This window comes from Podarcis tiliguerta (assembly GCF_965153285.1).
Source record: "Podarcis tiliguerta genome assembly, chromosome: 2".
NCBI lineage: Eukaryota > Metazoa > Chordata > Lepidosauria > Squamata > Lacertidae > Podarcis > Podarcis tiliguerta.
This window is the reverse complement of record NC_139535.1, coordinates 5,633,030-5,659,908: the sequence shown is the minus strand read 5'-3', so window position 1 is coordinate 5,659,908 and position 26,879 is coordinate 5,633,030. Positions and strand designations below refer to the sequence as shown.

The following is a 26,879-nucleotide window of genomic DNA, read 5'->3' as shown; positions in this document are numbered from 1 at the left end:
GAGGGGAAATGGCTGCCTCCTCCTTCCTGGAAGGGCTGCCTCAAGCAGCTGCTTTCGTTATTTGTTCATCTTCATGGCACCATCTCCCTAACTTGATTCAAGGGTGGTTTAAAGCCACATAACAAAGCTATCCAGCAGGAAAACAGAGCTACAGGCAATGTCTAAAGTCCTGACTTTAGAAAGTCTGTGAAGAAGAAAATATTTTTCTCCTGGTTGTTAGTTGTTGTCGCCCACTCCACCTCCAGGAAGAAGGGAAAGGAGAGGGAGAAAAGTCTCCACAGAGGAGAGCAGGGGAGGAGAAGGAGCCTCAAGCCACCGAGGACTTTCTAAAACAAGACTAGCACTTTGAATTGAACTCAGAACCAGACAAACAGGCAGAGGGTCTTTTGGCCCTGGTGAGATTTGGCCCTAAATGAGCTGCGGCAGTGAAAATCCTGTCAGGTTTATCTTGTTGCAGCTGAAGCATCCCTACTGTATTGGGGGGAAACACCACGTTACAATAATCCTGTCAGGAGGTGAGCAGAATATGGATCCTTGTGGGCAGACTATCCCTGTCCAGGAAAAACTAGATGGAGCAGGTGAAAAGTGAAGCTGAAGACGTCCCTGAGGTGACTGAGCCCATTGAGTCCCAAAAGTGGGTCCAGGAGAAGCTCCCTCAAAACAGCCAGCCTCCTTCTTCACAGGAGCTTATCTTGAAACCCTGAATTGTGGCTGTGAATAATGACCAGGAAGAGACGGACTCTGAGAGAGTCGCTTTGACAGGGAAACAAGAAGAAGAGCCTGGCTGGATCCGGCCAAAGGCCCCTCGAGTCCAGCCTCCCGTCCTCACAATGGCCGACTGGATGATGCCTCCTCTTCTGGGGAGCCCCAAAACAGGCGCTGAGCGCCAGAGCCACACTCTGCCCTCCTCCTGGGACTTCCAGAAACGGGGATCCAGAAGCATGGCTGCCTCCAAATGGGGAGCAAGAGCGGAGCCATCATGGCTGGGGGGCATCCATAGCCCTCTCCTCCTCCTCCATGAACTTGTCTCAGTCTCTTTTAAAGCCATCCAAGAGATATTGTGCAGCAACAGAACAAAATGTGAACTATCTGTCACGTTTCTCGATGTTTAGGATGGGGCGAAGGGCATCTCCCTGAGCAGCATTTGCGCCTCGTTTGGGGAGGGAGGTTCAGTTTCTTGACCTTCATCCAGCCCATCACTGACTCTAGACTGACTCCAACTGCCCCCCAGTCTCCACCTTTCTGCAAATGATTATGGGGGCTGTTTTCATCATATATGCTTTGAATATACTGTCACACAGCACCCAGTCTCCGAGAGGGGCAAGATTCCAGGGGATCCAGGCATTTACACAGAGAGTTGGGTTTCCTTAGAAGGAGGGACGGAAGAGACGGCGGTGTCTTTAGGGTGTACCTGGGCAAGGAGCGGCCACTGCTTGTCACTTTCCTGATTTCTTGGAAAAGGCAGCAGCTTCTGTGTGTGTCCCATGCTTAGCTCAGGTTTCAAACGTTCAGGCTCCTGGAAGTGGGATGTGGGCCAAGCACTCTCTGGGCCAAGCACCCAGCCTTGGCTCAGGGCCTTCCAGAAGAGGCTTGGCAGCCGCTGGGTCTTGCTGACTGTGCAAAGGGGGCTCTCTCTCTCTGTGTGTGTGTTTTGACTTCAACCCTGAGGTTCAGCCCTAGTTGCAGCACTGAGCATTTCTTTACAAGGCACACAATTAACCGCCGGAACCCCCTGCCACTAGATAGAGGGTCACAGGAGAAGAGCCGGGCTGCTGGATCACCCCAAAGGGGCCCATTGAGTCCAGCATGGTGGTCTCCCAGTGGCCACCCAGATGTCCCAGTAAGGAAGCATAGAAGGAGGAGGGGGGAGGGACACCCAGCGAGTGGGATGCTAATGCATTTACTGCCTCTGACAGCGGAGGAAGAAGGGAGCCATCGTTGAAGCCATGCAAGGGCTTCTTAAAAATAAGACCCAGGAGGCTGTTCTGCACTGACTCAGCCCACGAGTCCACCTCGCTCAGGATCTCACAGCCCCTCTCCCCAGTTCCAGATAGGGAGACATTCCCAGACCCCCCTTGGAGATGCGGGGACTGAACATGGGGTCCTCCCCTGGACACCCCCCCTCCGCCCTCCCTGCAGGGCAGGACAGGAAGAGCTGCCGGGGGGAGGGAGGGGGGAGGGAGGGAGGCGGCGATGCCCAGCGAGGAGCTTCAGTCACTTTCTCTTTCCCTCTCCAGCCTCGCTCCCAAACTTGCGCCTCGAGTTCTGCCTCGCGACCGGTGCCGCAATCTGCGCGCAGATTTCCGATTGGTGGAATATTTCCCCCTCGGCCAATCGCGGCTACCGCTGCCGCTGGTTCCGCGGGCGGGGCAGAGAGCGGGTCTCGGAGGCGGAGGGAGAAGGACGTCGCTGGAGTAAGAGGAGGGAAAGGGAGCTTCGTTTTGGGGGGAGATGGGGGTCCTCCTTCTCCGCTGGCCCCCCCTGATCCTGTGGGCGGCTGCCCCGCTGCTGCTGCTCTTGGACTGCGCAGGTAAGGACTCTGCTCTGGGGCGGGGGGAGAAAATATTTTCCACTAAGCCCTTTTTTGGGGGGTGGAGGGGGGACACGGCTCTTTGTGAATTGCATTTCGTGGGCACTGAAAGGGCGATCGGGGAGTTTCTTCTCCGAAGCGGAGCCGGATCCCTTCCCAGACATCTGTTTCCCAGACTTGGGGCTTGTTTTGTATGCCGCCCGGGGCAGGGGCCGCTTCACTCCTGGGCTCGGGGCTCAAGCAAAAAAGGATACAAAGCTTGAAGGTGTTGGGAAGATTAATGGGGGGGAAAGTGACTCGCCTGCCCCCCTCCCCCGCAGCTTCGTGTTGACTCTGGTTTGTGAGTGTGTGAGAGAGATAACAGATAGAGAGTCTTCCCTCTTCTATTTTTTACTTTCCCTCTTCTAACCCTCAGCCGCTCTGAAAACTCAGCTCAAAACTCAGGAGACCTGCCTGGAGGTGGGAGCTGGACGCGTGTAGAGCTGACTTCATTGCGGGGGAAAACGTCTGAATAAGGGGTCCCCACCCGCAATTCGCAATGTTGTTTTGTTCAGGAGTTCCCTTTCACAGGCACATTCATAATCAGGTTCTTCTGCTTTACGATTGTAACTCCCCCCCCCAAAAAAAAAACCCCTTCCTGTTGCCTGTCAGAAATGTAGATTTTGTAAATTATGCAGGGGGCTCCTCTGTGCCATTTCTGTACAGCCCCTTTCACTACGTTTTGTACGCTGTGTATCTGAAGAAGTGTGCATGCACATGAAAGCTTATACCCAGAACAAACTTGGTTGGTCTCTAAAGTGCTAGTGGACAATTTTTTTATTCCGACTGCGTCAGACCAACATGGCTACCTACTTGAATCTTTATTGTAAATCGTTTCTGTGGTTCTCTAATGGAAAATGGTATGAATATAATACTATCTTTAGTTTTAAAGTTGCTTGTGCATACAAATTCTCAAAGTCACTTAAAAGCTTTAAGAACTAAAGAGTAAGACCTGTTATTCCTCTCGATATGGGGGGCTGCCCCCTCACTGTGCTCCAGGGCTGGGCAAAGGGTGGTGGAGACCACTGGTTCCTTTAGATTCCTCCTCACATTGGGGTCTCACGTGTGACTCATTTTGTGGCTCTCCCAACCACTGAGCAGAACTGCCTGTGTTGTTTAGCCAGATGCCACAACCAGAGGCAGCCTTGCTCTGAGCTCTTGCGGTTTGAACTGGGGGGAGCCCCTGCCCTGGGAGGGGAGGGTCTTAGGAGTGGGTCCCATTTGATCTTGCCTGAAAGGAAACCGAGCTGGAGGGAGGTAGCAGGAGGGAGGTAGCAGAGCTGACACACCAGTAGAGTTGACACACCATCACGGCGTATGTAATTCAAGCAAACTCATCTTGCAGGTTTACGCTTCCTTGAACTTTCTTTTCCACAGTGGATCTCCTTCAGCAGGTGGTAGATTCTCCTTCCTTGGAGATTTGTTAGCAGAGGTTGTTTGGCCATCTGCCATGGATGCTGCAGTTGAGATGCCAGCATCGCAGGGGGGTTGGGCCCTCAGAGTTCTGTCTGTGATTTTTATTTTAGTTTCCTAGTTGTTTTGAGATGAGCCACTGGCCAAATTAAAGTGGGCTTCTTCCTCCTTGAGGGTGAAGTTGTCCAAAGTGCATTCAACACAATTTTCACAGGGTCCTCAAGGACCACCGCTTTCTATATGACCCTGAGATCATCTTATGAGGCCCTCCTTCGTGTGCCTCCTCCTCTAGAGGTCCGGAGGTTGACAGCAATGTGAGAACAGGGCCTTCTCTGCAGTGGCTCTCTGTCTGTGGAAGGCTCTCCCCAGGGAAGTTCGCCTGGCACATTCATTATACACCTGTTGACTAAGTCAGGCAAAAACAATCCCTTTTAACCAGGCCTTTGGTTGATTTGATTGACATCCTTTTAAAAGTGTGAGGGTTTTTTTTGGGGGGGGGGTATTTGGCTTTTTTGCGGGAGGCAGTGGAAGACAGGAGTGCCTGGTGTGCTCTGGTCCATGGGGTCACGAAGAGTCGGACACGACTAAACAACAACAGTTGGCTTTTTATTATTGAATATTTTGTGGTTTTATATTTTGATTTTGTTCTGTGAGCTGCCCTGAGACCTCCGGGTCTAGGGCGGTATTTTCTTTAATGTCTTAATCAGCATCCAGTTTTGGTGTGCTTTAGTAGAAGAAGATAGGGCGGTATATAAATTCAATAAATAATAATAATAATTATACGTCCCATTTCTGCTACCTGAGGCAAAACAGGAATAGCCTCCTCTGCCCCTTTTAGCACTGTGCCCCTATACCTTTCCCCACAGAAATGCCCCATCTGTTGCTGAACTCGACTCAGCTTTTCTGTCAGAGGGGGGTGTTCAGATGGGGGCAGAAGCCCCAGGTATGATGCTGAAAGCCTGTGATCAGCTCCCTCCCTCCCCAAGTCTTTGTGAGCTGTTTCTGTGGGTCTCGGATAATCTCTAGGCAGAGAATGGGACAGGTGTTGGAAGGAAGGCCTCATCTTTACACCCAAATCTGTGAGGCCTTTCTTGGTACTGACAGAGTCCAGAGGAGCCCAGGGTGGGAATTAAGGGGCTGCAGCTGTCTTGGGGGGCCCTCTCTGTGGGGCTCATCCTGTACCCTAGAGAAGATTACGGGGCCATGGAGCCTTGGCTCTTTCCTCATGCGCAAAGGAGGCACACAGCCCCCTTAGTACACATTCACTGTGACTTGGGAAGAGGGTGAAGGAGTGTGGGGAGTGAGCAGAAACAGCAAAATCTGCTGATGGACGTCAACAAAAGTTAAACGCTTCTGATGGGGATCTGCTGTGGAGACTCATTAGGCCCCCTGGTGGCCAGAGCTCTGTCCCCCTTCCTGTGTTCGATCTCGTGAAGGGGCAAGTGGGGGGAAAGGGGATGTGGGGTCACATGTTGAGACCTGACCCCAAAATTGCATTTGCCCTCCTGCCCCTGCTATCCCTGTGGGGCCTTCTTTCTCAAGTGGGGAACCCGCTCTGTGGGTGGCAGCTCAGACCATTGAAAGATTGCAACATCGAACCATTGAAACACCGATTATCAAAAGGGGATCCAGGAAGGATCGCAGAAATTACAGGCCAATTAACTTTACATCTCCCTGGAAAACTGGTGGAAAGTGCAGGAAACCAGCAACTGGAATGCATTTACCTTGAAGGATTTCAACTGTATGCTGGAATCACACCAATTACCGGTATATATGCAGAAGGCAGAGAGCTCTTTTTGTGCAAGATTTCCCAGTACCAAAAGAGCTTTGAAGCTCTCTGCCTTGCATAAGAGACTCTGGCAGGTTCTCTCAGGATCTTGTGGGGCTCTCCTGAGTTCCCAGGAGATCTTTCCAAAGCCTCCCAGAGCCCAGGAAGCAAGACCCAGGTCAGACCTGTTCAGTACATGGCTCCAGAAGGTCAGATGGTGGGGCAGCTCCAAGGGAGTGGCTTCACTAGCCCCGTTTCTGCAGATATGAGCCATCCCAGTCAGGGCAGACAACTCTGAGCTACCTGGACCAGTGTTCTGACCCAGGAGGAGGCAGCTTGCTCTTCTCCCAATATATGGATTTTGCTTCGTCTGGTCTCCCCTCCATCCACTTCCCAGACCTGAGCCTGCTTAGCTTCCATTCAGTGCCTTCATCCTGAGCCTTCAGACCATGTTGTGGGAGCTCTGATCAGCCTGGCGCTTGCAAGTGGGGGGCAATTCCTGCCTCCTTGGCAAAAGGGGAGGGGCTGGCCTCTCTCTCCCTCACACGGAGCCTCAGCAGAGACATGCAGGGATTTAGTGCTGCCTCACAGAGCTTTTTCTTGCCCTATGTTCCATGGGCTATTGTTGTTGTTACTTGTACCGTATTTTTCGCTCTATTGGACGCACCGGACCATAGGACGCACCGGACCATAGGAGGGGGAGAACAGGGGAAAAATATTTTTTCCCCTTGTTCTCCCCCTCTAAAACAAGGCGCGTTGAAGGTGCATTCACCCGAGCGTGTGGAGCGGGCAGTGGGGGGAAGCCACCCCCCACCCCCAGCCTCAAAGATCCCTGAAGCCTTTGGAACGCTGGCTTTGCGCGCAGCCGTCCTCAAGCTAGAACAGCAAGATGGAGCCCTCCGCAGCGCTCCGTCTCCCTGTTCTGTCTTTCGGCTTAGCGGCGCAGCCTGCATTCGCTCTATAGGACGCACACACATTTCCCGTTAATTTTTGGAAGGGAAAAAGTGCGTCCTATAGAGCGAAAAATACGGTATTTATATCCTCTCCCCTTTTCAACTATGATTCTTAGGCTCCCTCTGCTCTGCCTCCCCTGTGTTTAAAGGCAGGTCTACAAACTCTCCCAAACCCTGCTGAACATTGGATCTCCTAATTTGGGGCTGCTGCCTGTGATACAGCAGGATTAGGCCACTGCCTTCATCTGCAGGACCCCTAACTCTCTGCCCCCTTTTCTCTTCCTTTCCAGGCTCCACTTCTCACTCCCTGCGCTACTTTGAAACAGCCGTGTCTGAGCCTGGCCAGGGGCTGCCCCAGTTCATCATTGTTGGGTACGTGGATGACCAGCAATTTGTTCAGTACGACAGTGACACCAAGGAGTATCTGCCTCACATCCCCTGGATAAGGAAGGTGGAAAAGGACGATCCTCAGTACTGGCACGAGCAGACTCAGGTCGCTCAGGGCAATGAGCTGGTGTTCAGGGGGAACCTGGAAATTGCTAGAAATCGCTACAACCAGAGCGGAGGTGAGTGGAAGGCAAGAGACGAACAGAGTCACACCTCCCCCCCCCAAAAAAAAAACGTTTCCTCCAAGGGCCAGAATTGCAGGGAGGGGGCTGGGGGGGGGAAGGAAATGGAGGGTGGGGGGCTCCACCAGGGCAGAGGCATCTCCCCTTCCCTTAAGGAAGGTCTTAATGGGGGCTGGGAAGGTGTGGGGTGGGGGGGACAGAGAATGAGACTTGGAGAGCACAGACCCCCCCCCCCCCCAGTATGACCCTCTCTGGACCTGCACATCCTACCAAGGAAATGTCTCCATTGCCTGCCCTTCCTTCCATGCTAGGCTTGGCTTAGGCCTTCTGAGGTGGAAATCTCTCTGGGAGGGGAAGAGAAGGGTGGGGATCCTGAGGCTGAGACAAGCAAGCCTTGAGTTCGGGTCCTGCTTAAGGAGAAGCCAGCTGCCCAGACAGAGGTGCTGATTGGCTGACCCTTCTGACCATCACCAAGCCCCTCCCACTCCCTGGCACAGTGTTGAAAGAGAAGCCTTTTTAAGGAACATGAATGGACTGAGTTTTGGGGGGTCAGAGTGGCAAATACATGAAGGGGGGGTGGACCAGAGCCCCCCAGGCTCCCACACCTCCAGCATTCTGCCACACTCCTCCCCCCCCCCTCATCCAGCCTTGGAACTGTTATGACAGGAATCACTAAACTCCGTAAAAGCTGGTAGACATCCGGCAAAAGCCTCTTGGCACACATTTTTGTTTTTTAAACTTTCTTCTGAAATGTCAAAATTATTTTAAGATGTTAGTTGTGTGAAAGGAGCCAGCATGCTGGAAGGGTGGGGGGAGGCATTTGTGTTTAGCCCCAAAGTTGAGTGACTCCCCCCTCTTAATTGCAATTTTGGAGCAGAACTTCAGAAGTGGGAGCCTCTGCTGGGTCTGGAGGGAGATCTCTCTACGATTTTGCACCTTTACCTTCCAGGCTTCTCCACTTCCTAAGCAGGCTCCCTGCCTCAGGACTTTACCCCTAACAGCACCACAACACTTTTCACAGCACTTGCCCCCTACACACGTGTAACGCCCAGAGAGGGTGCTTCAAGAGTCCTGTTTGTTCGCTGAAATGCAGTTTTGGAGGAGTTGGCATTGCATGAGCTTTGAGGATAATCCTTAATTTAGCTCTACATCAGACACTCAACATTTTAAAGACCCAATTCTCATCTAAAGCTTTCTCTTGCTATGAATAGAAAAGTTCTTTTCAGAGAAGTGTTTTTATCTAGTGGTGTAACAATACATGACAATGATTATCTGGAGAAATCCTACCCTGTTTTCTTCTCCAAATCAATTAAACAGACAAACATGTTATCCTCCTGCTCCTTATAATTTTTAGAGAGTCTCATATTGGAACTAGGAGTTTATCAACATTTGACAGAACCTTCTTCATTGTATTTATTTTTGTCTAATAAGATTTTATTTTGTCTAATAATATACCGCTTCATTGCATTAAAATATTTGCATCAATATTTGCAAGAAATACTAAAATTATTGGTAAATACAGTTTAAAACAATAGACAAAAACAATTAAAACATTTTTGGAAATGAAGATTAAGAGGAAAAAAGATTTAAACATTGACATCTGTGTGTTTGGTTAGGCTTGCCTAAACATAATTCTTTTTAGCAGGCACCAAAAATCAGATTCCATGGGCCTCTGATCCTGCAGCCAAGCTGTTCTTACGTCCTGTAATGGCTTAACTAACCCTAAGGCCAGTTCAAGCAGTTCAGTCCTAAGGTGTCTGGAAGAGCTTACTTCCTAAGAATGACGTTTACGATTGATGCTTTAAGATACTCCCAGTTTTTTCTCTGCATAATTTTCAGCATAAATAAAATAGAATTCTACAATAGTTCAAAGAATCATAGGATCGTAGAGTCGGAAGGGAACCCAGGGCTCATCTAGTCCAACCCCCTGCAGTGCAGGAATCTCAGCTAAAGCATCCATGACAGTTGACCACTCAGGCTCTGCTTGAAAACCTCCAAGGAAGGAGATTCCATCACTTCCCAAGGGAGCCCTTTCCGCCGTTGAGCAGCTCTTACCATTAATATGAATGGAGGGCAGGGACAGAGGGAGTGGACCCAAAGATTTCTGTTTCCTGGAACAGACATGTCTAGTCTCCATGCAGCTGAAGCCACTATTCAATGATGCAGGGACCCAAGGGGCAAGCGATAATGTCCGCACAGAAGGGGGATGGGCCAGTCTTGGCCTGCCAGGGGGTAGGATTTGCCCCATGAGCAGAAGTAAAATCCTGCTCAGTTTGGCAGGACTTAATGTTCAGGATTCAGGAGGGGATTTGCGTCAGAATGTGGCTAAAATGAAGGGCTTCCCCTGGAGATGAGAAAGAAGCAGTTTGCCAGCTTCCCCAAGTGCTGAGTGCAAGGCAGGCAGTGCCCCTTGTGCTGCAGTTCCCAAGAGGCTGTGCCCCTGCTGGGTGCTTGGAAACCCCCTCAAGGGCTTTTGGAAGGTGGGTGAGATTGACGGGTGGGCTATGCTATGATGTCAGCCTCAGCCTCCTGCCCCTTTTGGCCCATGGGGACAATCCAGGATCTGGGCCTGAAGCCAAAGAGATTCCCCACTGTGACACAGAAAGCCGTCATCCAAGGCTTTATATGCCCCAACTCGATTCAGCTGTGAGCCAAAGGCTCCTGAGATGAAAGTGGAAGCCTGAATTAAAGAGAGAGCAGCCTGGTGTCCTCTGGGACAGCCTCTCCTCCATTGCTGAGCTCCCTCAGGCTACCCAGAAGCACAAAGAGCTGTTAGGAAAACATTCTTTAAGAAACAGATAAAGGTTCCTGGAAGCTTTCAAGAGGGTTCCAGAATTTTCTTTAGCGTGTAAGAGTGGCACTCTAGGCTTGATTGGCGTCAGCTGGAGGTGCAAATAAAGGGAGGAAGTTGCAGGCTGCAATTTCCACACGAGGAAAGCGGGCACACACACACACACACAGTCAGCACGCACACTGACAACAAGGTTGGAAGTAAGACAATGTGTGCTGCTGATACTGTGAGTTTTGCTGTGACAGGATTGTTAATTACTGGACTGAGATTATCCCCTGCTGGAGAGAGAAAGAAGGAATGTCAATAGCTGCTTGTATCTAATAGTAACAGACATGCTTGTGCGACCAGTCAAGCAATAAAGAAGCTCTTGACTGTGAGTTTGAGTATGACTCCTGTTCTTGTCCTCTGCCTCCGGGGAAAACTCTGCTACAAACAGTCAGAAGTGGTTTTACTGAGGTGCCACCACACAAGCAGAAAAGCGCGGCAGAAGTGTGTGGGCGGTAACCTCTAATAAGAGTAGCAGAACTCTGTGCATGGCCAGGAGCAACCATTGCCATTTCCCATCCTGCCTTGGGGTGCCTGACGTAGCTTCTCTCCATGGTTTTGTTGTGGGAAATCAAAATGGCTGTCTGCTGACCCTGCTGGCTGGCCTAGAGGAGACAGGGCTGGGGTCCTCAGCACCCGTGGGCCCTGACAGGGGTCTCATCGAGTCCTGTGTGATGCCACCTGCCAAGTGAAAACACCAGATCAATCCTTCAGATACTGAAATTGAAGAGCACATTTAAAAGCCACAAGCATTAACATGTTGTGGATCTGTAAAATGGGACAGTGGAGGTATAAGGATCATGCCCTCTTTGATGAAGGATTTATTAGGTGGACATCAACTAGCTAATGTAAACCAGCTGTTCTTTTATTATCAGTCGACTGAAGGTTTTATTAAAATATTTACAATATATATTTCCCACAAAACTGTATCAAGATAGTATACAACCTGGAAAGTTATAATAAAAATCAGGGAAAAAATCCATAGAATGTACATAAAACATCAATAAATACTATTTATTTATTAAAATACATACACGTATTGATTGTAACCCCCCCCCCCAGTAAAATTAAGAAAAACTCACAACCATACTTTAAAACACAGGAAGTTAAACTACTAAAACAGATTAGAATTACCTCAACTTTCTAGGCATCTGGGTAGGCTTGTCTAAACAGGATTTTTTTTAGCAGGTACCAAAAATTCAGTATTTATTGAAAGTGAGAGCTAGGGCAGGTGTTTGACATTTTTAGTACACACAGGGTTGCATCCAATACTGTTATATTTAGAGTAGACCCATTGAAATCAGTGCACTAAAATTAGAAATGCCAAATCACTTCAGTGGGTCTACTCTGAGTAGGGGTTGCATTAGATACCACCCCAGATCTTTGATTATGCATCCAGTCCAAGTGCCATCTCTGAAAAGTGAGCCGTGAAGAAACTGCTCTGTCTGAATGTCCGGCTCCCCAGGCTGCCTTTGGCTGAGATACTGGCAGACATGCTGTGCCCCCTTCTTTCCCCTGTGCCCCCAGGAGACCCCTTGAGGCCTCACTTCCAGGTTCTCTGGCCTGGGAGGCACAGGACACAGACACCTGGTCTCTCCTCTTCTCTCCTGCGCTGCTGTGTTTTAGGTTTTTTTTCAGTTTTTTTTTTCACATTACACTCAATTTTATTTATACAAAACGCCTTGAGTGAAAAGATGAAAACAACTGCTAGTCAGTTGCCAAGCAAGTCAGTCCCTTTTGCCATCTGGCGGCAAGCTGGTTACTTGGCATTCTTAGCGTTGTTGGCCCGCATTTTCTTCAGCCCTTTCTTGTTGTGTTTCTTTGCAAAACGCATGTTCCGCAGGAACTTGGGATCAACCCCCTTCAGAGATTCGTATCTATTTGATCTGGGTTTCTTAATGCCATTTCTGTGCCACTTGCGAGACTGGTTGTGTGTGGTGTGGTTCTTGGACTTGGCCATGGCTTAAACCTGAAGCTCCTCCACAGTTCAGACCAAAACCGGAAGAGCTCTCCAGCGCTTCTGGATGGGGCCCTTGCAGGAGCAGAGGGAGATGGGGCAGGGAAGGGGCACTCAGCTCTGGGGGGCAAAGAGCAGCCAAGCAAGGTCTGTCCTCCAGCTCTGTCCTCTCCCCAGGAACGCTCCCAGCTCTTCACAGCATAGACTGCCCTGATGGTGCTGAGCATCAAAGGGAAGAGGCATGGCCTTTGGAAAAGCAACAAGTTGGCTTAACATCAGCACTTAATTATTTTCACCAGGAGCTAAGAATTTAGTATATAGCCAAAGTGTGTTTAGGCACACATTTACAAACATCTGTTTGTTCCATCATTTATATCTTTATATTCCACTCCATGAGCACAGTTCCCTTTCAGTTGTCCTTGAACCTGGGTTCAAATCCCTCAAATGCATCACTTGCTTAATATTATACAGTGGTACCTTGGTTCTCAAACTTAATTCGTTCTGGAAGTCCTTTCCAAAACCAAAGCGTTCCAAAACCAAGGTGCGCTTTCCATAGAAAGTAATGCAAAACGGATTAATCCGTTCCAGACTTTTAAAAGCAACCCTTAAAACAGCGATTTAACACAAATTTTACTATCTAACGAGACCATTAGTCCATAAAATGAAAGCTATAATCAATGTACTATAAAATAAATAAGACAGTATTGTAGATGATAAAAATTAAAATTATTATTTTTTCCTTACCTGCACTGATGATAGTCATTGTTTGGATGGGGGGCTTTTATCCATTTCCGCAGTCACACAGTCAATAAATCGTATCAGTAGCTGAACTGGGTTCCACACAGTAACGAAAACAAATTAACCAAAAAAGCCGCAAAAACGCAAAATAAATACAGTCATGCCTCTTCTTGCGAACGCTTTATGTTGCGTTTTTTTCAGGTTAAGAACACGGCAAACCCAGAAGTATTTACACATGCGCAGAAGCGCCACTCTGGTTACTGACATTTCGGGGTGCGAACGGCACCCCGGAACGGATCGTGTCCGCAACCAGAGGTACCACTGTAGCAAAAACAAAAGCGCCAAATACAGTTGTACCTTGGTTCTCGAACTTAATCCATTCCAGAAGTCCGTTTGACTTCTGAAATGTTCGAAAACCAAGACGCAGCTTCTGATTGGTGCAGGTGCCCGCAAACAATAGCCGACAGCTGCATCGGATGTTCGGCTTCCGAAAAACATTTAAAAACTGGAACACTTACTTCTGGGTTTTTGGCGTTTGGGAACCAAGCCGTTTGAGAACCAAAGTACCACTGTATATCACAGCCTTTCATTTAGAAACTGCAAAAAAGATTTAACACGGGGGAAAAGATGGTGATTGCGATACAGCAGTGGTGAGAAAACCACCTTAAAATCTTAAATTGCTACCCACATAAGCTAAATAAGCGAATTACTTGATCCGAAGACTGCAGGTTAATCCAGAGCGAGGAGTTTACATTCAGCCCATGCTCAGACTTACGGTTGTCCGAAGTGAGGCCTCCCTGCATTTTAGGTGTTTGGGAACCAAGGCACCAGTGTACAAAAGTATTGCAGGGCAGGGGGGACACAATAATGGAAAGTTCTACGGAAGAAGACTCTGCAGTGGCAGGCACAGGTGTCTCCCCCCCCCCCCCATGCCTGTTATTTGTGGCACAAAACAAGGATGCCAGTTGACGCTTGGCTCTCTCCCTGGCACCGCTGGCATTGGCTTTGTGGCAAAGTAATAATAGGGAGGGATCCTGGAAGAGAGCAAAGAGCTGGGAATCCAGTTGGAAATCCAGCCGTGGCACTGCCAATTTTGAAATTGGGGGGGGGGGGCATTTTTCCCTGAAACTTTGATGACTCTGTGCTCATGTGCCTTAATACCTGTCCCAGGCAGCAAGTTTATTGTAGCTGCATTATTGAGGTGCCAATACGCCCCCCCCCCAATCTGCTGCAATCATGACCCCAGAATAAGCACAGCTATGAGTCCCCCCCCCCCCATGAAACTTCTTCCCTCTGCCTCCTCATCCTCCCCACTGCCCTGGTGAAATGGGGGTGGGGGGCGGCCGGGGTCTGCAGTGCTGGAGGCGACAGGAAGGAAGAATGGTGTCCCTATTCCATATTCCATAGGGAGATGGGGGTTCCCACAGGGATGCTGGCTGTCAGCCCCCCTTTCTCCTGGGAGCCTTTCAGAATCCATCAGGTTGTCTGGACTGCTCACTCCACCTGCTGGGGGGCTGATAGAGAACGGGCCCCCCCACATCTGGTAGTTGCTCTTAAAAACCTGCCTTACCCCATGGAACGGACTGCCAGGAAAGAGTCCCTCAAGAAGAGAGTTCAGAAATGGGCAGGCAGGATCACCAACAGATTTCATTTTATTTTATTTCACGATTGTAACTACCCGATCCTCTGCATGTTTACTTGGTAGTAAGTCCAACCCCACTCAGTGTGACTTACCTTCAAGTAAATATGCAAAGACAAATATGTGTAACATCTAATGGGAGAATCAAAATGATCTGTTCCATTTAAGGATTATGGGACTACAAAATGATTCATTCAGAAGACAACACAACTAAAATGAAATTTGGGGGGGATAATGGGGGTTAACTTTTTAAATGTTGCTGTTGTTTTGAAGATTTGGTGGTAGCCCCCTGGGGTGGGCAGGAGGGTGCAGAGACCCGCCATCTTTGACAAGGGCAGCCTGGCTTCTGCTGAGAAGGGGGCCATTTTGAAGTGGGGCAAACCCCCCTTGCGGCTTCCCTTTCCCTCCCAGGCCATGAGGAAACTTCTTTTTCCAAAGGCCCTTCCATGACTTTCCTCCTTTTATGGAAAAGGTCCTTGGTATGGAGAAGCTGGGGGGAGAGAGATGGAGGGGAAGAGGAGACCTCTTCTCTTGAAAGGGCCCCCAATGTGTGGGTGTCCCTCTTCCATGTTGCCCCTTTCCTCTTTCTATGGGGGGGCAGCTGAGGCGTCTCTCCAAAAGGGGCAAGATCCAGAGGAGCAGAGCTGGGGGGGAAGACGGACAGACTGTGACCTCCGACCTGTAAGGGATGCTCCCCACCCCTCCCCCGCCTCCAGGGAGTTGGGAGAATCCACTAGGAATGGGGGGGGGGGAGAGTGAGGCAATGGGGGGGAATTAAAGGGGGGCTTTACAGGCTCAGGATTGTAGTGTTTCCCTCAGTGAACGTGTTACGCGGATGAGCCTTCAGAAAGATACAATGCTGGTTGATTTTTCTCCCCTCTGACTGCTGCCTCTTCCCTGAGTCTGAGGGAAATAAGTCCTTTTTCCTGGGCTCTTTTGCTGATGGGGGAGGGGCTGCTCTGACCCTCCCTTGACCTCCTGGGCCTCTTCTGGTCCTTCCAGGGATCCACACCTTTCAGTGGATGTACGGCTGTGAGCTGAGTTCAGATGGGCGCAAAGGAGGGTATTGGCAGTACAGCTATGATGGGAGAGACTTCATCGCCTTTGACAAGGAGACCCTCACCTGGACGGCAGCCGAGATGGAGGCCCAAGTGACCAAGAGGAAGTTGGATCCTGACATGGCCCTGAACCAGTACTGGAAAGCCTACCTGGAGGAGGAGTGCATTGAGTGGCTGCAGAGATACCTGGACTATGGGAAGGAGACTCTGCTGAGGACAGGTGAGGGGGGGCGCAGAGGGGAGGGGAGGGGGGCTCAGTGGGGCAGTTTCCCTTCAAGCTCCCCTCCCCCCTTAACAGTCTTCCTTTCGGGACCAAACAGCAAACACTTTTCTGGGTGGGGGAGGCAGAAATAAGTTTGGGCCTCTGGGAGGAGAAAAGGGGTCACTTCAGAGTATGATTGGGGGGGGGAGATGCTTAAAAACAGCCCCCCCATGCCCCTTTGGCTAGAATAAGGGATGGCAAAAGACAAATGGGGGGAGGGGGCAGAAAGAAACAGCAGGGAAGGGGCCAGGAAAGCAAAATGCGTTTTAAATTTAGTAAAAAAATAAAATTGAAATGGACAGATTTGAGGCGGGATACAGAAAAATCTTTTGCCTTTACACTTGGGTAGGGGAAAGTGGGGCAGATTGGTGCAGAAAAATCCACTCTCATATTTTATGTACCAAAATGAGTCAAATAATTTAAAAAAATGCTTTATGCATGGCATAACTAATCAATAGTATAATAGCAATCAAAAGAACCATTAAAGTTAGAAGATAATGAGAATATAATGACTTGAGTAAAAAATGGGTTTTGTTTCATTCTGCTCCACCTACGGGGCACTTTGATACAAAGCGCAAATTGTATGAGAATGGTAATTATTTACAAAAATTTAATGAAAAAGAACAATTTTTATTGTGAGAGCTCATAATCAGCCCTATAATTTTTTACTTACAAATCTAAATGACGTATCAAAGTGTTTCACACATATCATAGACTTCATGGCAGGTTTTCGTAACAAAACTTCAAAACTTATACTAATCTTTCCTCAAACAGATATCCATTAAAGGAAAAACTTTGGAAAAGTATAAGAACTCACATTATGTAGTCCAAAAATAGTAATTTAAACAAAATGCTTATAAAAAATAAGATATTTCCTTAACGTTTAGCTTCTATTACACATAATATCCACGGAAGTCAAAAGAAAAAGTATAGAGATGATGGTCAAGATGTGCCTTTTGAGAAATTTGGTTTTGGCAACTGCAAAACAGCATCCTTGAACTCAGTGCTTGCCTTATCTTCTACAATGGGGAAGACAAACATACAAGATGCTGGATATTTCCTGAGAAATGACATTTGATAATCGGTCATATTATATTTAGAAATGACTTTGGCCACACAGTCAACAACAGTTTTTTTCTTTTCAAATTTAATGAGTTGGAAATCAGTTTAGAGATTTCATGCAAGCTTGTATATTGGGGCACTATTGTACACTAGCGGGGCACTTTTATACAGTGGTGCCTCGCAAGATGAAAAGAATCCGTTCTGTGAGTCTCTTCGTCTAGCGGTTTTTTCGTCTTGCGAAGCAAGCCCATTAGCGGATTAGCGCTATTAGCGGTTTAGCGGCTATTAGCGGCTATTAAAGGCTTAAGGGATTAGCGGATTAGCTGCTAAAAGGCTATTAGCAGCTTAGTGCATTAGAAAAAGGGGGTGGGGAGCGGAAAAAAACCCCCCAGGAATCGCAAGACATTTTCGTCTTGCGAAGCAAGCCCATAGAGAAATTCGTCCTGCGAAGCACCTCCAAAACGGAATACCCTTTCGTCTAGCAGGTTTTCCGTCTTGCGAGGCATTCGTCTTGCGGGGCACCACTGTACGTATCAATGTGCCCCGTGTCTTAGTGTATCAAAGTGCCCCAACGGACATTTACATAAAACTAACAATTCATAAAACCACTGAACTTACTTAAAAATCACATGTAATCCTGATTACTGATTATTTACCTTAGGTATTATTAAATCTTAACTAAACGACGAAAAACAGCATTGGAACACTTTTACATTTCACGTAATTTTTTAGTTGGCTGCGCTAAAAACACACCTCCTCTCGTCAAACGCCAATGGCGAACTGGCGGGCTGCGCGGTCACAACTGTCATACTCACACATGTATAGACACGTTTTAGTGGTGTATCAATGAGCCCCTTGCATCAATGTGCCCCGCCTCCCCCTACATACTTATGGGGAAAGTCTTTGAAACTAAATTAATTAACCTTTTCAAAAATAGAAAATGTGTGGGGAGCCCATGAAATATGGATGCAGCCCCCTCACTAAGTCTGTGGGTTAGCCACTCGTGGCCTAGAAGCAGAAAACCTGCACATAGTGAGAGAGTATGGGAATTCCCTCTTCTACTTTCTTACATTTTTCATTTGTGAGGAATTCTACTTTTTCCCATGGGGAACATTCAGAAGTGTCCTCTTTCCCAACTCCGTGCCTTGAAATGGTACAGTCCACTCTTCTGCCTTCAGGAATCTGGCATAGTCACATGATCAAGTGTTTTGACTGGCTTTCTTCCTGTCTCTCTTTATTAGCTTTGCTGATATCAACATTAATTAAAAATGAAATAATTCTAGCACCCTCGCTTTCTGAGGACTGACATATATGTATTAGCCGTGCTTAGAGAGATCTGAGCAAATTCATCTATGGGGCCTGGTGATAATTCACCCTAGAGACACTGAGCATATTTCTTGAAGTTGAGGATTTCACCTCAAAAGCCACAATGAAGATTTTTCAAGGGTGACAACGTGCAAAGGAGGCTGGGAGTCATCCTCTTTGGGACGGAGGTTCTGCTGAGGTCAGGTGGGGTGGGGAGGGGAGGTCTTGTTTTGGGTTTTTGTGGGGAAAGGGCTTGACCTTCCTTCCTTCCTGCTCCCCCCAGCAGAGTCACATCCCCTCCTAGACCCAAGTTAACCAGTCCAGGCAGTGCAAAGCGGGTGGGATCCTGGAACAGCCCCTTCAGACAACAGCTACCCAGGGAGCCAGTTTTTGAACAAGGGTTACATTCTGCAAATTGTGCCTCAAGCCAAAATTGTGTATAGTCAAAACACATTGGATTCAAGGGCGATTGGGTTGCCAAAGTCCTTCTTCCCCAGACGCCTGCCGCCTCTTTTTGGTTTTTAGAATATTTTTGGCAAGTGCGTAAAGCTGAATGTGCGCAAGTTAAATGTGCGTAAGTTGCTGGCTTACTGGGCCTCCTGGTCTGCCCTTTCCACTCCAGGGGAGGCTGCCGTGGAGAAGGGAGATGGGCCCTTTCCAACCTCAAGGGACCCTTTCAGGGCAGGCGGGAGAACTAGAAAGGAGCTCTGTCTTTCCCAGGGCTGTTGGCTTTGCTCACTAACTATTGGGCTGAAAAGTCCCGGAGAACAGAGAGCAGCGAGTCCAGCATTTCTTCCCCCTCAAGAGAGGAACCAGGATCAGCCTCAGCTGCCCTCAGTTCATGACTTGCAACTTGGAAGGATCTGAATGAATCCCGCCATTGGGGACCGGGTGAAATTTGCCCCCTCAGCCTAGAGGCAGCTCCCTGGGACTGTCTTGGGACCACAAGTTGTGTTAGAGCTTTTTAAGATGATAAATTAATTTGTACCCAGCCCTCCATCCCAAAGGAGTCTGCTTTGGCAAGCAAAGGATAAAACATCTACAAACTGTTCTACCATAGACACTGACTGGGGAAGATGCCAAGGCAGGTTGAGGAATCCCATTTATACTCAGTTCTTTTTAATTTCTGCAGATGTGAGGAGATTCTGACTAGGTTGCCCCTTGGGTCCCTGCTCCTCTGCTCTTAAAAAATACAGGATTCCTCCAGGCTCCCGTTGTGGATGTCTCTCTGTTAACCCCAATGCGGCCCTTTTTGCAGAGGCTCCGGTGGTGAAGGTGACCAGGAAGGCAGACTATGACGGCCTGGAGACCCTCGTTTGCCAAGTCCACGGCTTCTACCCCAAGGAGATTGAGGCCAACTGGGTGAAGGACGGGGAGGTCTGGCAGGAGGGCACCCTCCGAGGATTGGTCGCCCCCAACTCGGACGGGACCTACTATCTCTTCCTCAGTGTCCAGATCGACCCCGAGGAGAGGGAGCGCTTCCGGTGCCGCGTGGAGCATGACAGCCTGGAGAAGCCTCTGGACGTGGCCTGGGAGAAGGAGCCTGGTGAGAGACAGACAGACAGACAGACAGGAGGGGAAGGGGTGGGCTCTGGGAGGGGGGTTTCCACCCAACTCCTCCCTTCAGCAGCAGCACAGCTCAGATGGGGAACCCCAGTTGGATCCTGTCTGTGTCTCTGGAGGGAAGCAGCTGAATCGGAATCTGTAGATTTCAGCAGAGATGCAGCCATTTCTGGCAAGTGTCTCATAGGCCTTGAACTCAAATTGGATGTCGTAGGTAAAAACTGGGTGTCACCTTTTGGCCTTAAGTCCAAGCAGTTGTGATTTCACAGAATGTGGGCAGATGTGTTATTTCTTCAAAATCAAACGACCTCTTCCACATGGCTGACTTACTCACACTCTCTGTGACTGAAAAAGGGGCAGAGAACTTAAAAGGGGGAGCCCGGGACTGACTGTACTTCACAGTGAAAAAGATTCTCACTTGCTCCTCCTCACACTCAGGCCCAGCTAGAAAAACTGATACTCATCTCCACTCAGCCCAAACACCCGCACACCGCTGGGAAGAGGAAGCAGGAATTTTAATAACAACCCTTGTCTCTCACACACCACCAGGAAAGCTGCGCTTGCAGGAAGCCAAGCAGAATGTCTAAGAGCAAGACTCCCTTTTCCCCAGCAGGAGCACATGAACGCACATCCCCACCCCCACCCCAGACTCTCCTCCTCACAGGCAGGCAAGCGAGAATTATGGAAGCGGCCCTTGAGCCGAAGACTCACACAGGGAGGGTAGAGGGGACCAGGGCTCACTCACCAGCGCTGCGGACTTCAGAGATTATACACAAACAAGAAAACCTGGACATTTTGCCTCATTTAAAAAAATTGTCTGGACAGACATTTTATGTCTGAAAAAGAGGGTGCATCCAGGAAAAACTGGACGTATGGCAACCCTACACAAGATGCTTCTTCCTAAGGGTTTGTGTCTTCCCTGAAGGCCTGTAATGCTGGGCTCTGGGGGGTCTCAGAGGGGAGGGAATCCCTTCCTCTCAGGGTCAGGACAGAGAAGGCTGAAGCGCCTGAGCAGGAGGAGATCTGCTTTTAAGTCTGGAGTCTGTGATGAAACAGGTGTGCCTGTCAACTGTCTTCCTTAAATGAATTGATTATTTTGAAGACCTCTAATGCTGGATTCTGGTGGAAAAAATCTCCTTTGTATCAGGGTCACTAGAGAGAGGACCCTCGCCTGTCAGGAGAGAGAGAGAGAAAGAGGGCCTGCTTTGCACACGTAAAATCCTCCTGGGCTCATAGCTCAGCACCTCCACTCCACTCCAATCTCCTGCTTGAGGCCTTGGGGAGCTGCTGCCGCCAGTCTGAATAAAAATGTCTCTTGTCTCCTTTCAGTCAACCTGGGGCTCATTGTGGGAGCCATTTTGGGTGTCATGGCTGCCATCCTGCTGGTCTCTGGGATCACCATCTTCTTCATCCGCAGTAAGTAAATCCTGGATGTCTTTGCTGCCTCTCCCGTGTCCTTCTGTCTCGGCCTCCGACTGGGAATCTGCTGGTGGAGCCTTCCTGGCAATTGTCGCTGGCATCCCTACAGAGACCCCTCCCCATAAAACACCCTTTGAACATGAATCCAAAGTCCTGTTGGTCATTGCTTTGCACTCACTCTGTGCTCAGAAAATTCACTTCTCACCTGATGTTTTAATCAATCCTAAACCTTCAATTATGTACACACTTAGCAGGGAGCCTTCCTTGCATATCTTTAGGTGCCAGGCAAAAACATTTCTCTCCAACCAGGCCTTTGGCCTTTTAAATGTGTTTGTGGGAGGGGAGTTACTGGTTTGTTTTTGCTTTATTATGTATTTTGTGCTCTCATTTTATATTTTTATGTTGTGAACCACCCTGCTATCTTCAATAAATGAATAAATAAATATTGATCTGGGAGGACGCTGTATTGAACTGAATAGGACTTTCCTCTGAGCAGACTTGCCTAGAATTGCACTGTTCATTATCTCTTGCTCCCCCCCCCCCCTCTGGGCAAATTTAGGGGTCTGCTGGGAGTGAAATAATAATCTGAAAAGGAATGAGTGAAGGGATTGGATGCCCATGGTTCCCATGTTGATTTTTTTTATTTAATTTCCTCAATTTTTTCTACTTCATTGTAACATGAGTTCCTTGAAAAGCTGACCTTCTGGGCTCCCCTTCCTTGGAGGTGTTTGGAAGAGACAAGAGGAGCATCTGCTGGGAAGGTTTCAGCATCTGAGAGCCAAATTGTCAAAATGGGATTGTGTGGCCTCTGGAGGTCCCTTCCAGCTCTGACCTTCTGCTTTTGTCTCTACAGGGAAACAGAGCAAGAAATCAGCCTACAAAGCAGCCTCAAGTGAGTGACTCCTCCCCTCTCTCTGTCTGACATATTTCCCCCCCAATATGGAGCAGGAACACGTTACAAACAGACCAAACCAAACCTTGTGGTGGCCTAGTCCTTAAGCCCAAGACCCTGATGGAAAGCTTCAGCCTGTCTGCTCAGCCTGTCTGTGGACAGCAAGGGGTCCCTCAGGGCCAGGAAAAGGCTGCAGAGAGACTGTCGGCTGAGGGAGGGGCTCCAAGAAGGAGCAGGAGGAAGAGCCGAGGGTGCGGGGAGAGAGGGATCTCTGGGGGTTTAATTTACTGGAACCCTGAAGCTAAAGATTTGGTTGGTTGGCTCAAATCTGTGGATGTCAGGAACCCACCACTGCTCTCCTCCACCCCTTCTGCCTTCCTGCCCAAATTGCCCCCACCCCCGCTCTAGTCCCCCGCTGCCTCCATGCCAGGCTGTGCCCATCTCTCTTTGCCCTCCAGCACCTGCTTCTCCCTCCAGTGCTGTCCTTGAGCCCCCTTGCCTCTGGGCTACCTGTCCCTGAACTCTTCTTAGGCCCCTCCCCAGATTGAGACTGATCTGGGATGGGGTCGGAAGGAGGGAGGAGAAGGGCTGGGGGGATGGGATCTCCCTCTGCAGGATCCTGATTCCTGTGTTTCCTCCCTTTTGCAGCAAGCGACCAGGGGCCTGACAGCTCCACCAAGGGTAAGTGGGTGTGCAGGTGGGGGCAAAGGGGGGGTCTTGCAGAAGACTCTGTGGGGAACATCCTTAAATGGGGAAAAGCTTCTGTTACCCACCTTGGAGTTTCCAAGAGTGACATAATCTGGAGTGTCCATTGAGCTGAAAATCGCTCTTGTGACTCATTCTGTGTGTCCATCTCAGCTCCACAGAGGATCCCCTCCATCTGACAAATGGGTTCTCCCCAGGATCTCAATAAGAGGGAGTCACATTTTGGGTTCTGGAAGAGATTTTTTCCTTCTGGTAGGACTGCTTTGTGTCCTTCTGGTATTCCCCCAGAGTGTGCAGCTTGGCTTACTTGCTTGAGCTGCCCTCTGCAGGCCCATTTTGGTGATGCTCCTGGCATATCTCATGTCTGATTTGACATGATGAGGGATGGTGGCTTTCCTTGGGAGGCTGGACTAGATGACCTTTGGGTTCCCACTAGCTCTGTAATGCTGATGCCCCCACACCATGATGTTGGCTTAAATTTGAAACACTCCTGTTCTTTATTTCTGCAGTTTCATACCAGCCTGGTGTGTGAGATGAGACCAGAAGGAGCCTGCCCAAGTTTTGCTGTGAATTGCAGAGGCTCAGAGCCCCTCCTGTCCTTCAGTGCTGTTTATGATGTTTCTTAATCCTGGCTCTCACCCATCCATTCTGACTCCATCTGTAACTTGAATTTGAGGATAAACATGTTTTTCTGATGGATTTTGGCCAATTTTGCTTTGCAACTGATTTTCAGAAATGTGCTTGTATTAATCAGAAATGTGCCATATATCCACAACTAAAAGCTTTTAAAAGGGTGGGGGAGATTGAGCATGACTTGCAGTGATTTTGATGGTTTCTCTTGGTTCTTTGTTGCTGTGTTTCCATCTACAATCCCTTCTCCAATCTTGTGTCCCTCGCTTGCCATCCAAATTGAAGGAAAATTAACATTTGAGAACTGCTTTAGGTGTGTTATGCGTGAAATAGGCTAAATTGTTACTGCCGACCTGCTTCTTGGGCCGCCCAGCCTCTGGCTAAACGGATATGGAATGTATAAAAGCAGCCTAACTGCTCTGGCTGGGCGTTTTCTACCCACCTTCTGTGTGAGGAAGTGAAGAAACTGGCAGGGAGGGATGGTTGGCAGGGATACTTAGATGCTCAGGAGTTGAAGCTAAAAGAGAAGGAACTGAGTGGCTGAAGACTAGAGAGGCTGTCAGAATTGGATCCTATTCTAATCTGGAAGCTTGCAAGTTTGCCTCAGAAGATGAAGGACAGACGTTGGCCATTGATCCCGTAGAAGCCAAGGAGGGCATCATCTCCAGTTACAACATCTGGATATGGAGGGGTTTTGTCTGTGTTGACCAAGAGCCCAGATGGGAGGGACGTCCACCACCAGCCCTCTTGGGTCACCTTCTACATCCCCAGAACCTCACTGTCCTGTCTGACTAGATCCAGAGTGGTCCAGAGGTGACCTCTGCTGGAGTTGAGGCCTCTCTTCAAACATCCTCAGGCAGAGCAGGGAATGAGGAGCTCCAGGGGGCATTCAGCCCCTCCCCGTGGCAATGGCAGCTGCTGAGGCAGTTTCCTCCAGACCCTCTTTCTGTCCCGATACCTTCAAGGCTCCAGTTCTGCAGCCTGGTTCATGGAGCTCCACGTCCAGGACAACCAGCTGCTGTTCTCTGGGGCTCCACCCTGGGCCTCCCATGATGCCCTGGGGCAGTGAGTTGAGAAACAGGCTGGAGGGGGAGGAAGAAGCAGCTGAAGGGGGAAATGGAGAAGCAGGGAACTGAGAAAGAGGTAGAGAGGCTGAGGGGATGGGGTATAGTGACTCTCCTACGGGAGATGAGAGGGACTGATCCTGCTGACAGCCATGGAGGAAGGCAGCAAGTAGAAGAGGCAGGTCAGGAGCTGCATGGCCACAATTTGATCTGAAATAAGGAGCCCCATTTTTTGGCTGCAGTTCATGAGACTTCTAGCCTGGTCCTCACAGCCTTCTAGGAAGGGTGACCCATTGAGAGTCAGACCACATGGATTTTTCAAAGTAAACTGGTTTTGTTGCCTTCAGTTTGCCTAATTTTTATCTCGCCCATTCTTGCTTTTCCACCTGTGGCCCTTGAGGAACATGCTCTGCCCATCTGCAATTCCCACCATTTTCCTTCCTTTCTCATAGGCTGGCATTCCTTAAGGAGACACTTTTCTAGAAATAAGAATGCAATAACTCTCTTAGGCCTCAATGGATTTGCTGCACCTTGCTTTGAAAACACTGGATGTAATTATTATTATTATTATTCTTTTTGCAGTATTCGTTCGACTGAAATAAATAAGAGTACCCCCCCTTCTTCTTTAGTGGTTCTTTCCTTCTTATCACAGGAGTTCCAGAGATCTTGAAGTTCCTGAGAATATTCAAAGTTCGTAGCCTCTGGCAAAGAGGTGCCAATAATTGTTCTTCCATTGCAAAGTGGCTGAAGAACAACTCCAAAGCAAGATGGGGACATAATCTCTGATTTTGCAGAGGTGGGCTTAAGTTACATGAGGCCGCCGTGTTTCTGAAGCAAAGAGGGTGTGAAGTCTGCTCAGGGCCTGAGTGGGGAACCACCTGGATGCTGCCTTTGGTTCCAGGACGGAAGAAAGGAGGGTTGGGAATATAATAAAAGAAACGTGTAGATCTCTGATCTGGGGCAGAGTGTGGTGGGAGAAGAGCAAGGCAGGATTGCCCCCAAAGTCCACAATCCAAGGAGGAACTTCTCCCACTGAGATGAAAAGAAGATCCCCAAAATACTATTTTAAATTTTTATCCCACTCTTCCTCCCAAAGGAGCTCAGGGCAGCAAACATCAAAATGTTAAAGCAATACCATTCAAAAGATTTAAAATGAAAATAAGCTAATTTAAAACCACCTAAAATCACTTTAAAACAGTTGGGGTAGAAAAAGGAACACGACAAGGTTGCCCAATCTCCCCATTGCTTTTTATATCGGTCCTGGAGGTCCTTCTGAACATGATCAGAAGGGACCAATTGGTTAAAGGGATACAGGTCAGAGCTAAACAATATAAATTAAGAGCATTTGCAGATGACTTAGTCTTGACTTTGCAGGAACCAGAATCTAGTACTAAAAGAGTTTTAGAACTGATTGAAGAATTTGGTCAAGTGGCAGGATTTAAATTGAACAAGTTAAAAACAAAGGTTTTAGAAAAAAAATTAACAGGAACTGAGAGAGAGAGGTTTCAGAATGAGACAGGTCTAACAGTGGTTAAGAAAGTGAAATATTTGGGGATTAATATGACAGCTAAGAATGGGAATTTATTTAAAGACAACTATGAAAAATGTTGGATGGAGGTGAAAAAAGATTTGGAAACTTGGTCAAATTTGAAGCTTTCACTGCTAGGCCGTATTGCTGCGATAAAAATGAATGTATTGCCTATCTGTTCCAAACATTGCAAATTATTGATAAAATGGATTGCTTCAAGAAGTGGCAGAAAGACATTTCTAGATTTGTCTGGCAGGGCAAGAAGCCAAGAATAAAATTTAAAAGATTAACTGATACAAAGGAAAGAGGGGGATTTGCCCTGCCAGACCTTAAACTTTACTATGAATCAGCAGCTTTTTGCTGGTTAAAAGAATGGCTGCTTCTTGAAAATACAGATATTTTGGGTTTAGGTAAAGGTAAAGGTACCCCTGCCCGTACGGGCCAGTCTTGACAGACTCTAGGGTTGTGCGCCCATCTCACTCAAAGAGGCCAGGGGCCAGCGCTGTCCGAAGACACCTCCGGGTCACGTGGCCAGCGTGACGAAGCTGCTCTGGCAAGCCAGAACTGCACACGGAAACGCCGTTTACCTTCCCGCTAGTAAGCGGTCCCTATTTATCTACTTGCACCCAAGAGTGCTTTCGAACTGCTAGGTTGGCAGGCGCTGGGACCGAACAACGGGAGCGCACCCCGCCGAGGGGATTCGAACCGCCGACCTTTCGATCGGCAAGCCCTAGGTTCGCCAGAAGCGGCTTAGTCATGCTGGCCACATGACCTGGAAGCTGTACGCCGGCTCCCTCGGCCAATAAAGCGAGATGAGCGCCGCAACCCCAGAGTCGGCCACGACTGGACCTAACGGTCAGGGGTCCCTTTACCTTTAGGGATGCTTGAGTGGAGATTTCTGCCTTGCAGGCAGTTGTATTAGATTACCCTTGGGGCCCCTAACACTATA

General features: G+C 48.7%; 1 protein-coding gene, 2 long non-coding RNA genes and 1 pseudogene across 5 annotated transcripts in view; 2 read left to right on the top strand and 2 right to left on the bottom strand.

Annotated features, from left to right (window-relative positions):
- The window catches only part of LOC310671009, a 71,225-nt gene extending 46,021 nt beyond the window's left edge, over window positions 1-25,204 (bottom strand). For both annotated transcript variants that reach the window (XR_014507663.1, XR_014507664.1), the window contains exon 1: window positions 23,781-25,204. This is a non-coding gene — a long non-coding RNA (uncharacterized lncRNA). The remainder of the gene's footprint in view (window positions 1-23,780) is intronic.
- Window positions 1-25,539, top strand: part of LOC310671058 — a 29,658-nt gene extending 4,119 nt beyond the window's left edge. The window contains exon 2 of the long non-coding RNA XR_014507725.1: window positions 25,199-25,539. This is a non-coding gene — a long non-coding RNA (uncharacterized lncRNA). The remainder of the gene's footprint in view (window positions 1-25,198) is intronic.
- On the top strand, window positions 555-25,020 carry LOC310670627 (class I histocompatibility antigen, F10 alpha chain-like; annotated as a pseudogene). Its single transcript, XR_014515464.1, has 9 exons — window positions 555-608; window positions 2,238-2,530; window positions 6,994-7,269; window positions 15,445-15,720; window positions 19,388-19,675; window positions 21,022-21,108; window positions 21,965-22,003; window positions 22,652-22,684; window positions 23,218-25,020. The product of XR_014515464.1 is annotated as a class I histocompatibility antigen, F10 alpha chain-like (transcript).
- Window positions 11,747-12,117, bottom strand: LOC310670988 (large ribosomal subunit protein eL29). The gene has a single exon (XM_083426886.1). The coding sequence runs from the start codon at window positions 12,066-12,068 to the stop codon at window positions 11,868-11,870; it is 201 nt and encodes a 66-aa protein (XP_083283012.1). The 5' UTR covers window positions 12,069-12,117; the 3' UTR covers window positions 11,747-11,867.
- Window positions 25,540-26,879: the final 1,340 nt, after the last annotated feature.